The following is a 17,387-nucleotide window of genomic DNA, read 5'->3' on the forward strand; positions in this document are numbered from 1 at the left end:
CCTTGACATTTTCGGAATAAAAAATATATACACTCTAAAATAATTGATATTTTTTCTAAACAATAGATATATATGCGCCATAATATTTAAAACATTAAAAATACCTAATATTTGCACTTATTTTTAAGGTATATATAAATCGAGTTTCGAACTAACAGAAATAGTAGAAATTCAATGAGCCGTGGCGCCGTCTGTGGAGATCGAACCCACGACCACGTGGTTAAAAGCCACGCGCTCTACCACTGAGCTAAGACGGCTTGGTTGATATATCAACTTTTAGTTTTATAAAATTACAAGTAAGATCTTCAACTAAAGTTTTGTTTGATAACTATTTCATTCACATTTTTTATAATAATTTGCATCTTTCTTAAGTATAATGGTTAAATTCTTAGTCAAATTCCAAAAACAAAAATAAATTTTGAAAATTACTCTTCTTAGTTCATAAAATTTAGCTTGGTTTTTAAAACTATATGTGAAAAGTAGATAACAAAAGAAAAAATTTGGAGGTAGAAGTAGTGTCCATAAACTTAATTTTTTTTTAAAAAAATTACCAAACAGAACCTAAAAATGTGTTTGGCTTGGAAAAATTTAAAGTGTTTGGAAACTCTCAAAATAAATTTTGAAACATTTTCAAAATATATTTTAAAACGTTTTTATTAAAAGAGTTATGACTTTTTTTAAAAGCATTTTTTTATGTAGTCAATCAAAAGATACTCTAAATACACTTCCTAAAAGTGTTGAGGATTAATGTTTGCTTTTTCACTTAATATTTCTTAAACAATTGTACTATAACAATAAGCACCTTTTAAGCTTTTCCAAAAACACATTTATGTTAATCTCAAACACAATGATTGAGGGATTTCTATTTTTATTTATTATTTTTTATTTTGTGGACCATATCGGCTTTGCTTTCTTATTTTCCAATATTAAGAATAGATTTCCTTTTTCTTCTTTCATATTTTCCAGTTTAGGAGCTTGTTTAATTTCCAAACATTAAAATAAAGTGTCAATTTTACTTTAAAAAAACAAAAAACTAGATGGAGGTAAGACTAGTATAAATTACTGTTTCATTTACTTATCAATTTGAAGTTTGTATTTAAAATTGGAACTTGAAATCATCTAATATCATGCAGGCAGGCTTTTACCACTGAGCCAATATATCTTTGACTGGACGAAGAAATTATTAAACCAATTAAAATACCCAATAAATCTTCAACAAGAAGTCAAAACTTGGAATATTTAACATAAAAAACTCAACCTCCTATTAAGTTTTGACAAAATATTAGAAGTTTAATTGTTCGAAAAATGATAAGCTTCAAAAACTATAAAAAGAACCTATACCTTTGGTTTATAATCATCACAATTCGAATTTTTCTCTGGTTTAGAGTTTTTGTTACTATTTTTATTGACTTCTTTTAATTTTTCTGTTGTTGTTGTTATTATTATTATTTTGCTTAATCATACAGTCGTAGGAGGTTTATCTAACACATTCCCAAGAAAACCAGCTCTATAAAAGACCATAATTGTGTAGGTTCAATCTATAAGCAGAATTATACATTTGAAATATGAAGATACAGAAGCACAGAAAAAAATCCCCCCTTACAGGCTTCAAATGGGGGGCAGATTTAAAGAAAAACTGTCCATACATTCATCAGTGAAGCTAAAGAAGCCATCTTAGTATTCACTTTGCTTCCATCCTCCCACTTCTTCTCCATCATATTCAGTTTCCTATTTCATTTCATCAAAACCAAATGAGCAACTTTATAAACAAATGTTCATCTCATTCTCAACCATTTAATAAGTATACATTCAAGGACTTAAAGATGCTCAATTACCTTCTGAGTGAAGGTCACTCCAACTTGAATTTCTCCGGAGTAGTTGAGATTGTCTCCCACTACGCTATACTTTTGAGGTCGTAACTCAGACACGCCATTTTCGACTCCAAGAGCTAATAAATCTTCGACATATATCCTGTAATAGTCATTTGGGACTTCTTTTCAATAACCAACAAATGAAGAAACATTCTTACATTCTATGCCATAATGTTTCACTCTATAACTATACAACTGAGTGGGGGATTGAACCTCCGACTTGTCATACCAATTACCATTGAGCTTACAATTTTGTAAAAGAAGATCGAGGGTCTTACGAGGTTTGGCCAATAAAATCATCAGCGGAGAAGGTGTCATGGTCCATGATCTTGAGGATGATCTTGAAGTCGTCGCCGCTTCCGGGGTACTCTGCTCTGAAAGTAAATTTCTCATTCCATACTGGACCTCCTCCTTCATCTGCACCATTAAAGTGATACAAATAAGAATGACACTTTGCTTTGAATTCGCTCATCCTTTGTTTCCCAATCACTAATGATAATCTCTAGTACACATCCCACTTTCCCAAATCCAGATTCAATCTTATGGCTAAAGTTTCAAATCCAGAATGAAAAATTGACCTCTTTAATTCAACAACTGAACCCCATAACTGAAAATTAATTCCCAGGAAAATGCTCCTTGAAGAGCTTTTAGTAGATCAGATATAGAGTATTCAAGAGAAAAAAAAAGGAATTAATAGCATACTATATACCAATCTAGTAGATGTTTTGGTGCAGCCTAAGCACTAAGGAGAATTCTCTCCAAGAAGTCCATCAAAGAATCTTGATTAAGGATCAAATGTTAATGAATACATGAAGAAACGATTAAAATTGATCACCATATATATATTTATGAGCTTGGAAACAAAAATGAGGAAAGACTAACTTCTGGCAACACTGCTCTTGCGTTCTTGGCCTTTATACTGAATCAGAACATAGGGGTCAATTCCACCTGCCAGTGCCATATGAGAAGAAGATCATTTACTCGACAGTAAAGTTACAGCATAGTCATCATCCACATTAAATTAGCTTAATCACAAAGTTAATCCCATATTAATTTATCCAGATCTAACAGCTCGATTCATTAGGGTCAAGAAAGCACAGATTGAAATGAGTAAAAAGACTACAACAGTGTAGAAGATGACAATGGATTCTTCTTATTTGGATGTAAATCATCAAAACAAAAACAACAAAGAAAGGAATATAGAAAGAATCTGAAGAAGATCCAGGTGAGAGGAAGAGGGTATGAGAATGAAGAAAAAGTAATACCCAGAAAATCTGTGCCTCGAAGTCCTTTTGCGTTTACCAATTTCACCTCCAAAGTTCCAATAGCCATGGCTGTGATTGTGTTTGTCGAGAGGTTGAAGGAATAATAATGAGGAGTGGCAGCGGGTTTATATAGATGGCCTGCCGTTGCCTAGTTGTCAAAATCGATGACCAACCAAACAAGCAGACGGGCGGCCATGACCAAGAACAAGAATCTTGATGGCCATGTCTTTTGAAAAAACCCAACTTTTCCTTTCTTTGCTTCAAGTCTTCAAATGGGAATGATGCGACTGGGTTTGGGAAAGGGACCTATTTTCAACTTTTGAAATTTGATGGCTTCGCCGTTCCGTTACAACTCTGACTTTTTTATTTTATTATTTTCCCCTACATGGGCATTAGAAGTGTGACTATAGAATTACAATCGTGTAATGTTGGGAATTGATGCACGTTTACCCCCTTGGATAAAAAATCCGCCTGATTTCAAGAACACAATTCCATCCATGTACGAAAATGATCAATTTGATTGCATTTCAAAATGGCGTAGAATTCATTAGCTGATATTGTTATGGTTATGGTTATTTTTACTGTTATATAACATAGAGATGTCTGAGTCTATCATATTTATTGTTATCATTACGGTTACGGTTATCGTTTGATCTTAAACGATAATAAGAACAGTAAATGTGACCTATTCATAATTCTAAGTAAATATGATAAAAAAAACAGTCTAATTACATTTGCGATATTGTGACCTACGATTAATCTATTAATATCATATTACAATTACACCAATTTTTATTACAAATTAGTAAATGTGTCATAAATACAAAGAGTTATTATTGTTGTTGTTGTCATTGTTATTATTACGGGAGTAGAGGGATTGAAACAAAAAAAAATTGTTGATTGAGTGACTGCTTGCTAACATTCGAAAAGAATTTGCATATCTTTTAAAAACCATAAGTACATATAAGGTTCAAAATATCAATGTCAATGGAAATCTCGAGGTCCATATTTTATGGAAATATAGACGTTAATGGAAATTTTGGGAAACTTTACGAAAATTGATGAAAATCGTTATAATTAGTTGATGAAACGAATTTTGATTGTGGCTTAATTAAACTATACTTGACAATTTTCAATCTTCATTTCTATAAAGTAAAACAACATTTAAATATATATTGTAAATGTCTGTCTAAATGTCGATGCGAGAATGAAAATTTAAAGAAGAAATCGAAAAATAATTAAAAAATAATATAAAGTTTAGGAAAAATTTGAGTTGAAATGATATGATAGTGAAAGTTTTGGATGGTAAAAGAAACAAAAACTCATATTAATTCAATTTTGAGGTGAAATAATGTGAAAACTTAACCGAAAAAAATTAAATGTCGTTATACAAGAGTATCTATGAACGTGTTCAGATCTTTCCTATTTCATTGTGACCGAATTACCACACACATATTCTAACAAACAGGTATGCATTTTAACACTAATTATAGGCATGCTTTGACAAATAATATACAATAGACTGAGTAAACGTACCAGTTGAAGACTATCTTCACTTGAACTCAATCCAGCGGAAGCGACTCCTCTACGCTTCTTATCACCCAATAATCAGTCAGCTACCAGCACCACGATTGTCTACACGAATGGCAGCACATGAACAAGCAGCAATCGGGGACAACACCATCACTCGAAGCCCTTAGTATTCTCGGAGTGAGAATCCAAATAGTGGACTTTAATGGATTTGGTAGAGGAAGGAGGAAAAGACGATCGTGTAGAATGACAAGCAAGTGGGAGATAGTAGGTAACTATCGTATAGTCGGGTGCTCGTCGCTTAGAGAAAGGTACACGATCGTGTAGGTTTTACTAAGCGATCGTTTAGAAAAACTCGGCGTGCTAAGCGATCGTTTAGAGAATGTGAGCGATCGTTTAGAGAATGTGTGCGATCGTTTAGAGAACGTGTGCAATTGTTTAGTGCGCACAGGTATGCGATCGTTTAGGTGATAAGGCGCTATCGTATAGGCTCTCAACTAAGCGATCGTGAAGTTTCCACACTGTAAGCGATTTTTTCGAAACTCTTGCAAAATGAAACCAATTTTCATTTTATTCTTCAATTACAATAACCAAAATTGATCTTCCACTATCACAAGATTTAGGAGAATTTTCGGTCAATTATCACATAATCGACCAATTAATTAATAAATAAATATAATCATATTATATTTTTAACCTATAGTTTGATATCATATATCTACTATAGTAATTTCTCCTCCACTTGATATAAATCATATTTATATCTAATTTCCTTTAAAATAATGTAACTCATACATTTAGTCAATTATATCTTATATAATTAATCAGTTCAATTATATCATATATAATCGAACTCCCTCTTGTCAATTTGAACATTTCAAACTGACCCAAAAACTTATTCTCGACTTTATCCAAGCTACCTAGGGGACCTTATGAACCTGTGGCTCGAAGCTCCAACGGTACGTGAATAGCTGACTAAACTCTTTAGTCATGAGATCCACCATCCGTTAACTGCCAGACATTCCACTAAAGACCAACAACTGAACTCTTTTTACCACAGATATATTTCTGCGTCCATCGAATATAACCAATCATGAGTACGATGACCCTTCACAGATGCTTGTAAGTACAGTTGAGTCAATTTACTGTTTTGCCCCTGTAGTTACATCTCACTCCTTGAGTACCACTAATTCCTCTAATGAACAATACAACATGGTCCAACTATGTGTAAATACCTCTCGGGCCCGAGAGGTGTGTGGTACCACATTGTTCAAATCGTGGAATCAGCCTTAAGGGAGCTATCTATCTACTTGCCCCTACTTCGGGAAAGGAGTGAATTTCATCTTGTGTAGCCGAGTTCCCAGCTCCCAAATCAGACGAATCCCCAAAATGGTAGGTTTGAGTCTGCGACCTGGCCACTCGCACCCATACAAACCAAAGAACTGCCTTTAATGATAGGAGTTCCCAACCCACTCAAGATTGAGGTCATGTTACCTATGGTCATCCTAGTGAAGTGAAGTCTCTGTCATGAACGGTGTTATATAACGAGACATTAACAATTCGTGGTCAGGTCTTATACAAACTCTTTGTATAGGACGCCCCCGCTCACATGTCCCCTACATGAATGATCAGGATTAGACCATCTGTGACAAGTCACAACACTTGTGACCCTTCCATAAAGCGGGTTGCATCCACAGTATTACCAGGATAAGATTTCCCTCCTATATCCATATACTACAGACCATTTTGGTTATCACTTAAGACATGATCCACTTGTATGTCATCGCATACATACTTAAGTTACATCCAGATAACCAGGGATTTTAGGTTTATTGGTTTGTGGTAAAACAAATAAAATAACCAACTAAACAAAATTAAGAAGTGAAGTAAAATATCATATATTATACATCACTAGCATTCGTACAAATTGTTTACAAACTATAGGACACAAGACTTTAGGGCATCAACCCCAACATTCAATTCATATTAAATTCAATTATATGAATCTCATCCGTACAATTAGTATTTGAATCATATAATAATATTTAATTCCTCTCAAAATAAAGTTTATAATATAATGTATTAAATACATTATGTTAATTATATCACATATAATTAATTCCCTCAATTAATTTAAACAATTAAAATTAATCTAAAATTAATTCTCAATAATCTTTATTGAGCTATAGAAGGGACCTTATGGACCTGTAGATTGAAGCTCCAATGGTACTTGAATAATTAATTAAACTTCTTTAATTAAATTATTCAACATTCATTAACTGTCGGCCACTCCACTAAAGACCGATAGCTGCACTCTTCGCACTATAAATATATTTATGTATCCATTGGATATAACCAATCAACAATACGATGACCATTCATAAATTGATCATAAGTATAGCTGGGCCAAAATTACTTGCTTCTGTAGTTATATCTAACTCCTTAAGTACCACTGATCCCTCTAATGAACAATAAGTCATAGTCCAACTATAATCAAATTCCTCTCGAGCCAAGAGAAGGTATGATCACATTGTTCAAGTCCTGGAATTAGTCCTTAAGGGAGTAATTTATCTACTTACCTCGACATCCGGGAAGGAGCGAATTCTGTCTTGTGTAGTTGTGTTCCCAACTCCCCAATCAGACGAATCTTCAAAATGGTAGACATATTTAGTCGCGATCTGGCCACTCTGACCCATGCAAATCAAAAGACTGCCTTCATAGGAAGGAATTCAAAACTCACTCAGGATTCAGATCATGTCACCTATTGTCATCCTGGTGAAATATAAATCTCTACTATTGACGACGTTATATAATGAGACTAGTCATTCCATGTTCTAGTCTTATACAAACTCTTTGTATAGGATACTCCGCTTACATGTTCCCATATGAATGGTTAGGGTCAGATCATTTGTAGCACTTTACAACACCTGTAACATCTACAAAGTGGGTCGTATCCGTAGTGTCACTAGGATAAGGCACCCAAACTTATCTATCTACTATAGGTCATTTAAGTTATCATTTAAACATGATCTAACTGTATGTCTCTACATACATATTTAAATTACATAAAATAACCTAAGATATTTGTTTATATGTTTAAATCATATAAAATAACCTACGATCTTTGTTTATTAGATAGAGTGTATGTTCATAAAATGACAATTATTTTTATAATAACAATTTGTTTATACAGAGTTTAAAAACTATGAGAATACAAGAGAGATTTAGGACACCAATCCCAATAGGGTATATACTCATTTACTCCTTAATTGCTACATTAGTGGGGATATTTAGGGATGTGCTCTTGAAGGGTGGATGCTCCCATGAGATCTCTTAGTGGGGCACACATTTGTTAAAATGTTTAGCATTATGTCCATCTTCTCTAATTTAACTCTATATTATCATTTTAATTATGAACTAACTTAATTGTGGGAATTTAAATATGTGATTGCAAAAAATATAGGAGTAGAAGCCTAATATGTAAAAGCCTAATTAGAACTTAATTTTTCAATGCTAGGTTTGCTTTTGTTAATTTATAGATTTATAATTGGTGTAGATTGATCACCTATATTATTGTACTCAAAATCTTGTCTAATATTGAAAGAGTTAAATTAGGTTTAGAACAAATAAAAATAATATAAGAGAGAAGCTTAGACATAAGACTTTACTTCCGACCCTAGAAATAGGGTGAACCCTCTAAAATCAAAGGGTTGCATTTTAAATCACCTAAATTACATTACCCACAGAAATATAGGTTTAGTGATTTAACCTCCTAAAGGTATTTTATACATGGTCAAATAGGTGTAGAATCTAATTTACCTTGTGCATTGTGAGATTGAGTTCAATTTATATTTCCATATTAGGCTATAACTCCCCTCAAATTAGGCATGATCATATTTAAATCAATATTTTCCAATAATTGAGGTTTACTTCTTGTCTTTACAATTTCAAAATCCATCAAAACAATTTTTTGGTGGTTACTACAATTGCATTTTTGAGAAAAATTTTTGTTGACAAACCATTCCTTTGGGAGACAATTTGGAATTCTTCTTATTATTTTTACTACTTATTGACAATGTACAGTTACACTAGACTAAAGATTTTTCTATCAAAAGACTTTCAATTTAGTAAAAGCGTTTTCAGTCGATCATAAAGTTTGAAGAGTAATTAGGTGTGTTGTCATCAACTATATTTGAATAAAGAATAATCTTCATGTCCATGGTTCTACTGCATTTACTACCTCGCTGTTGAAATTGGTGTCCTAAATCTGTTATATTCTTATAGTTTTAAACTTGTATAAACAAATTGTTATTAATAAAATAATCGTTATTTTATATGTACATTAACTCAATCTAATAAACTAAGATCCTAGATTATTTTATGTAGCTTAAACATGTATGTGGAGACATACAGGTGAATCATGTTTAATTAATAACCTGAATGGTCTGTAGAAGATGGATAAGGTCGGGTACCTTATCTTGGTGACACTATGTTAAGTTCGATGCAGTTAACATAAACTGTGCTGGAATTACTATGCGCTGAGTTAACTATGCGAAAAGTTATAGCTAAAGATGCACTTATCACAAGTTCTCTTATAGTTTGCCAAGTATAAGCAAACTAAAATTTTCTTGGTGTGAGTAGAAGTCAAACTGAGGAATTTGTGACTAAGAGTGTTTGTAAAATTGTGTGTATGATGCGAGAACTAAAGTAATTTTAGTAAAGTAAAAAAGCATGTGATAATATTTATGCGATGAAATTATCTAATAAGGCAATGAACACTTTGAGTATATATCTAAGAATACTTAGAGAAACAGTGGCTTGAGTTTGTGTTAAAAATGAATGGAAAAGCAGGGTAGGGGGAAGTCGATGCCTAGTTCCTAAATTTAGCTTCATGGGTAATCCAAGCTCGCAACATCCGTTCATTGCACACCTCTTGATGGTCATCCACATTTTTCATATCTCTATGATGCATGAATAATGTTGTGTTGAGCATAAGGTTATTTCTATCTCTAGGAACACTTCTTATTTTGCTTAGTGAAATCCGCAACTACTTACCCTCTCGGGTAGTTGGTTATAGCTACTTGAATCAATGAGTGATCATAGGTAAGTATTTATATAGTCATACACTAAGCAAATAGAATTAACCCTTAAAGATTCAACTTAGCTCATAGTATTCAACTTCCCCCTTACCCCGTGAAGATTAGTTACTTATGGTGAATGTAAAAATGATGATAGAGTTAGAGGAGATAATGAAAGTGGTCATGATGGTATATAGATAGAGATAGAAGTGTTGTTTTCAAAATGATTAATTTTTTAAAGTCTCGATGCAATACAACAGTAAAGATAAGAAAAAAAATGATGGAATGTCAGTTCTCAGCAATCTCTTGTGTCAAATAGATGTAGTGTCAAGGTTGTTGATGACAAAATGGTAATATGAAGTGAGGAAGGCCTTCTTAAGCTCTTGCTCCAGCAAAATTTCGATGGTGAGTCGGAGGTGGTTTTTGGAAATGAAGGACTCACAGAGAAATACTTGATTGTTCTTTTTCTTGGGATCACCGAATTCTGACTAAGGAAAAAAATCTATCGTTTTTTGACACTGGCATCAAAACGCTATTTATAGAGCCACCTGCTGACAACTTCGGGGATCCCGCAATAGCTAGTCGCTATCCCTGACTAGGTGGGTAAGAATGCCAGTGCTGCTATCATGGTCATCATTCTCAGTTGTGGCAGAATATCCACTGGGATTATGTCAGAGATCCTAAGGCATGCGATCAACCATTTCTTCATCGGGTGCGAGTTTGGCGCATGTGGACAGCTCCTGTGATCAATTGAAAAATATAGTACTTTGGCACAGATTAACTCATGATATTCAATCGACAGGGATTTTAAATGTACTTCAATGCAAATATATTTTTAAGCATGAATTTTTATTATTATCAACACATATTTTGCTTATATAACCTCATTATTCTAAGTAAAAGACCGCACACTACGGATATAACCCACTTTATAAGTGTTACAATTGTTGTAAAGTGTTACAAATGATCTGGTCCTGATCATTCATGTGGAGACATATGAGTGGGGGTATCCTATACAAAGAGTTTGTATAAGATCGGACCACGAAATGATTAGTCTCTCTTTATAAGCCATTACTTAAAGAGACTTACATTTAACTAGGATGACCATAGATTACTTGACTTTAGTCCTGAGTGAGTTGTGAAATCTTGCCTATGAAGGCGGTCCTTTGGTTTGCATGGGTGAGAGCGGCCAGATTCGCCAACTCAGTATGCCTACCATTTTAGGGATTTGTCTGAGTGAGGAGCTGGGAACTTAACTACACAAGATGGAGTTCACTCCTTCCTTTTGTTAAGGTAAGTAGATGAATTACTCCCTTAAAGGCTGATTCCGAATCTTGAACAATGAGAGCCCTCACCCTTTCATTAGCCAAAGAAGGGTATAATTATGGTGGGACTATAACTAATTGTTCATTAAAGGGATCAATGGTACTTAAGGAGTTAGATGTAACTATAAGGGTAAAATGGTAATTTTGACCCAGCTGTACTTACGAGCAATTTATGAAGGGTCAACGCACTATTGATTGGTTATATCTAATGGACACAGAAATATATCTACGATACGAAGAGTGTAGCTGTCGGTCTTTGGTGAAGTGATTGACGGCGATAGTTAATAGATGTTGAATAATTTAATTAAAGAAGTTTAATTCATTATTCATGTACCATTGGAGCTTTAATCTATATATTACATATTAAACGAGATATAATATGTTGGGATTGGTGTCCTAATTCTCCCTGTGGTCTCGTAGTTTGTAAACATTTTGTAAACATTTTGTACTCATTGTTATTAATAAAACAAATGTTATTTTATATGCATTTACTCAAATCTAATAAACTAAGATCCGTGGTTATTTCATGTAACTTAAGCATGTATGTGAGACATACAAGTGAATCATGCCTTAAGTAATAACCTAAATGGTCTGTAGTATAAGGATAAAAAAGGGATACCTTATTCTGGTGACTACAGATACGGCCCACTTTGTAGATGTTACAAGTGTTGTAAAGTGCTACAAATGTTCTGATCCTGACCATTCATGTGGAGACATGCGAGTGGGGGTATCCTATACAAAGAGTTTGTATAAGACCGGACCACGAGATGATTAGTCTCTTTATATAACATCGTTGATAATTGAGACTTACATCTCACTAGGATGACCATAGGTGACATGACCTTAATCCTAAGTGAATTGGGAACTCATGCTTATGAGGATGGTCCTTTGATTAGTATGGGTGAGAGAGGTCAGATTGCCAACTCAACAAGCCTACCTTTTTTAGGATTCGTCTGATTGGGGAGTTGGAAACTCAGCTACACAAGACGACATTCACTTTTTCCTCGAAGCAGGGGTAAGTAGATAAATTGCTCGCTTAAGGGCTAATTCCGAGTCTTGCACATAGTGGCCACACCCTCTCTTTGAAAAAGAGGACTCAGTCATAATAGGACTATGACTTATGTTCATTAGAGAAATCAGAGGTACTGAAGAAGTTAGATGTAACTACAGGGACAAAACGGTAAATTGGCTCAACTATACTTACGGACAATTTGTGAAAGGTCATTGTACTGTTGATTGGTCATATGAACACAAAAATGTATTTATAGTGCGAAGAGTGTAGCTGTCAGTATTTAGTGGAGTGACCAACAGTTAACGGATGGTGGATCTCGTGACTAAAGAGTTTAGTCAGTTATTCACGTACCGTTGGAGCTTCAAGTTGCAAGTTCATAAGGCCCCTTGGTAGCTCAATGGGTTCAAGTTGAGAATCAGATTTTGGGTTAGTTTGAAATGTTCAAATCAACAAGAGGAAATTCAATTATATATGATATAATTGATATGATGTATTAGATACATTAATTGAAGAAATTAATATAAATATGATTTATATTAAATACCATAAAATAGAAAAATAACTATGGTTTATATGTTTCATATGATGAAATATTAAAACTATAGGTTATAAATATAATATGATAAGTTGTTTATCATATTTATTTATAATATATTAATTATATAACGATTAATTATTTTTCTCTAATAACCGAACTGAGTGGGAAGTTATTGGAAGTTTAAAGGTAACCGTGAGATAGAAAAGAAAATTGTTTTCCAAAATTAGTCAGATGATTCATTTCGAAAAATCTCACGGAAAAGGCTATCAAGTAAAAAGTGTTTTTTACTAAGTGATAGCGTTGAGAGCATACACCATCGAGCTACAAGTTGACTATATGATAGTTACTCGTTTGATCGTTGCTACACGATCGAGTAGCAAAATCTATACAATAGGATTCATCTTCTAAATGATCGAGTACATCGTTTATACAATAGACAATCTTCACAGTCTTCATCTCCCACTTACTCGATCATCTACCTCCTATCTTTCTCAATCCAAGATCATACAGAGCCCACAACTCCTGGTATCTCACACCGAGAATACCAAGGTAACACTTGTGGTGGTGTTCTAATTCAGTTCAAGGATTGAGTTGGACTCGAATGGGTTCGAGGTGCATCCAGTTGTTCATGTTGTTGGTTGTTTTGTTCGTTGTGTTCGTGTTCGTGCTGACTGAACGATTTGCTGAACGATCGAGGGATACTTGAAGAAGAGTTCTTCAAAGGTACAGATACTCTATCCCTTGTATCTTTCTGTAGCATGCTGTAATTTCTGTTTATGCATAATTTGTTCGTTTCCATTTAAGACTGTAATTGTTGTGTTCATTCTGAATGGGATTTGGAACGGTTCACTTCCATTGCTCAAAGGATCTCTATTTAGAATTCTTTCATAATATATAGTTTAATTATATTAATTGGCTAATATAATTAAATTAAAAATTTGGTATTTGAATTTTGAATTCAAAATAATTCCTTAGGGGAGTTATTTCTGTAACCAAGTGGGAGTTATTTCCCTCACTCACATTCTCTAAAAAAAATGGGATTTTGGACAGAAGGTTTTTCAACAAAAAAAAAAAAAAAAATGAAATTTTTTCACAGAGATCACTCAACTTTGATCTCCTCCTTCCTCTATATTTTACTCTTAAAGATCACTCTCATTCTCTTACACCAAAATTAACATAGAAGTCCACACACTCTCTGTGATTCTCACTTTGAGAATAACAAGGTAGCATTGTGGTGGTGTCCTTGCCCAATTTTGTCATTGCTATATTCGTGGTGTCCGAGATAAAAAAGAAGTCCTGTTCGTGATCACTTGTTGTGGAGAGTAAACGTGAAGAAGTGTTTCTTCAAGGGTATGTTATTCTTATCCCTTTTCCTCTTTAAAATTACAGTAGAAGTATGCTAAGAGTATATGTTTATCACTTGTTTCCATCTCTTTGTTTTAATTGAGTTTCATAAACAAATTTCTAACACACAAAGCGTTCATACACTTTCACTATGGGAAGTCCAATCCCTTCAATTGGGATCAGAGTCATATCTTCTTTGAATTTCGTTTTCTAACTTAATATTAAAGTTTTGGTGGGATTTTGAAAACTACATTGTGAATGTATATTATTTTTGCACATGGATGTTTAAAAAATTGGCATAGTTTACTGCTTTAATTCAATTCAATTTGTAAGGGCCTATTGTTTTTGGAAATTTGTTTTAGAGTAAGAACGGAGCAAAACGAATGAAAGATCGAAGCAGAAAAATACTTCTGTGTTAGAGCATAAAAGTGTTGGTAGCCTAACGTATGTAATGTTGTATATTAGACCTGACATTTGTTATGCAGTGGGGACAGTAGATATTAGTCTAATCCAGGGTTAGATCATTGGATAATCATTAAAACCATCCTCAAGTATCTTCGAAGAACGAGGGACTACATGCAACCTAGAAGAGGAGAAAGAATCCATGAAGATAGGGATAGCAGAGTCTAGCTCAAAATTCCATTATTTTGTGGAACGACAGATGCAGAGACATACTTGGAATGGGAAAGGAACATAGAACATATGTTTGATTGCAACACATTTAGTGAGAATAAGAATATGAGATTTTCCATTGCCGAATTCACTAACCATCCTGTAAATTGGTATCAACATCTTAAATCCAAGAGAAGAAGGAAAGAGGAAGATTCAATCAAAACTTGGGAAGAACTTAAAAAAGCCATGAGAAAGAGGTATGTTCCAAAACACTATGAAAGAGATTTGAAAATTAAATTGCAAGTTTTGAGGCAGAGAACTAAAAGTGTAGCTGAATATTATCAAAAGATGGAGAATTTTATAGAAAGAGCAAAAATTTGAGAAGAAGAGGAAGACACCTTGTCTAGATACCTTGGAGGATTGAATTGAGAAATTGCTCATCTAATTGATAGAAATCCACAATCTTACTTGGAAGATATGTATCATTGTGAAATCAAAATTGAAGATCAATTGGGAGAAGAAAAGGAACATTCCAAGAGGTATACTTTTAAAGCTAAGACATTTTCAATCTAATGCTTGAAACAAGGATTGTTTTTTAAACAGGAGTGAATCAAAAGGAAATTATGTAGCTGTCAAAAGAGTGGAGATTGAGAGCTCCAATACTAAAAAGAATGAAGCTTCAATGGAGGTGAATGAGAAGTCTAGTTCTATTCAATGTTGGAAGTGCAAGAGGTGTGGAGACATAAGCAAGGATTGTGTCAATAAAAAAGTCATGATGATGAGAAATGGGATACTTGATTCAGAAGACGAATATGATGAGCATGATGCACAACTTAAGGAAGAATCTTCAACACATGATGATGAGTACATTGAGGAAGGTAACTTCATATTCTTAATTACAAGAAGAATACTTAATGTGCAAATCAAGCAAGAGAGAGTGGAAGATCAAAGGTGTAACGATCCACCTTTTTAGATCTCTAATTAGGGTCATTACTACCATGCATGAAATTTTTGAAACCAAAAACTGAATAACGACTTAAACTCAATACAAAGTTTTCTAAATAATTAAAACTTTCATTGAAATAATCTAAAGATTCTGAACAAAATTTAATTTGAGATATCTAAAATGTTGATTAACAAAAATAAAATAAAATAAAATAATGATAAAAACATTTAAAATTTAAATTAGGAAACTTAAAACTTCTCTTTAAAAATTCAAATCATCTAAGAAAACATGTCATTGAGCGGAAGCATATTCACTAGTCCCAAGGCCTTGTCACAGATCCTTTCATCATGCGCCTCGTACATTCTTTCCTTTACCTAGAAAAATATTAAATGAAAGGATGAGTATATAGAATATTCAGTAAGTGACCCCACTATTGGGGTCAGGCTATGCAATCACAAGTGAACATGAACTGGAATACTCTTAAACTGATAAGACCTAAAATTGTACTTTTCTATCATTCACTCTGTTTCCTTTTCCCTAGATGTGCATCAATTTCATACACATCAAATCAACGTACATCAATTTCATATACATTGAACCTTGAACCTAGGCATGCATCAATTTCATGCATGAGTGTGCATCAATTTCATACTCACTAAAATCTATCCAAGTACATCAATTTCATGTAACTTAGAACTGCTAGACTTGCATCAATCTCATGTAGTCAATAACTATGGAAATGAAATTATTAAAATTCTAATCCTAAATATATAATGGAACACACATATATGCATGAGGTCCCACATATTCTCATATAAATTGAACATGTATTTACTTATAAATGTCATTCATAGATCTCATGCTAAACATATACAAATGGATAAGTTCAAGTATTAGTTAAATTGGCAAATCTAAAACATCATTAAATAAAATTTTGCCTGACACATAAGGCAGTTCCAGTAGCAAAGCTACTTACCTTAAATTTCAAGCCCAAATAACTAACAACTTTATCTTCTTCTTGAAATAGAATAATCTTGGATCAAAACCCCTGATAAAAACCATAACTAAGCTTAACTCCAAACTTTATGTCCTAATTCCAAAATATAAAATCATCCCAGAATTCTCCAAATAACTTACTCAAAGTTGAAGCTTCATCTAAAATCACTCTCAAAATTCGCAAATGAATTCCAACCTAAACATAAATCACGATTAAGGTTCAAAATCCTGTTGTCATCGATAAGACCCTCAGACTACGAACAAGACAGCAGCAAACGATCAGGTCACAATGGTTGAGCAAAGAACCGAACTTGCAAAACAAAAGCTCGTTATAGGCTGAGTCGCAAAGCTTGCTCTTGTTAAGACATTTCACGGCTCTGTCCAAGTGTGCAAGCAGGTCAGGAATACTGCCACGTCGTCCCAGGATAAAACAACCGAAAAATAAATTCCGATCAGAAATGCATCGTTACTGACCAGAATACACAACCTTTCTGACTGACTGCTCGAAAATGGAAAGCGGAAGAGAAAGTAGGCAGAGGAGAGCCTTCAATGGAAGAATGGAAGAAAGTGTAAAATGTGTTTCAAAACTACTGAAGGCCACGCCTTTTATAGGCCTTCAGAGTGGAACTGCCACGTGAGAAAGAGGTGGACAACCTCTGAACGTGCGAGGATGGGCCGGAAAAAGTAGCCAGAAAAAGCGCGTGCGCGGAGGACCACTAGAAAGTAAACTTTTTTCTGATTTTATTTATTGAAAGAGGAATAATAATAATAATAATACACACGTGCCTCGCCCAACTAGACGGACGGCGGCGGCGGTGCACGTGTGGGACGTCCACTGAACCCACATTGGTCTATCTCTTCACTCCCTCC

General features: G+C 33.9%; 1 protein-coding gene and 1 non-coding gene across 2 annotated transcripts; both read right to left on the minus strand.

Moving 5' to 3' along the window:
- Positions 1-185: 185 nt before the first annotated feature.
- Positions 186-257, minus strand: TRNAK-UUU (transfer RNA lysine (anticodon UUU)). The gene has a single exon. It is a non-coding gene; the product is annotated as a tRNA-Lys (tRNA).
- Positions 258-1,476: 1,219 nt separating this feature from the next.
- LOC120080077 (Calcium-dependent lipid-binding (CaLB domain) family protein) lies at positions 1,477-3,506 on the minus strand. Its single transcript, XM_039034632.2, has 5 exons — positions 3,137-3,506; positions 2,754-2,819; positions 2,150-2,288; positions 1,836-1,971; positions 1,477-1,728 (listed from the first exon to the last, which is right to left on the minus strand). The coding sequence occupies exons 1-5, from the start codon at positions 3,201-3,203 to the stop codon at positions 1,675-1,677; spliced, it is 462 nt and encodes a 153-aa protein (XP_038890560.1). The 5' UTR covers positions 3,204-3,506; the 3' UTR covers positions 1,477-1,674.
- Between the last annotated feature and the right edge of the window lie 13,881 nt (positions 3,507-17,387).

This window comes from Benincasa hispida, chromosome 6 (genome assembly GCF_027475165.1).
Source record: "Benincasa hispida cultivar pf3 chromosome 6, pf3_genome.v1.1, whole genome shotgun sequence".
Classification (NCBI taxonomy): Eukaryota; Viridiplantae; Streptophyta; class Magnoliopsida; order Cucurbitales; family Cucurbitaceae; genus Benincasa; species Benincasa hispida.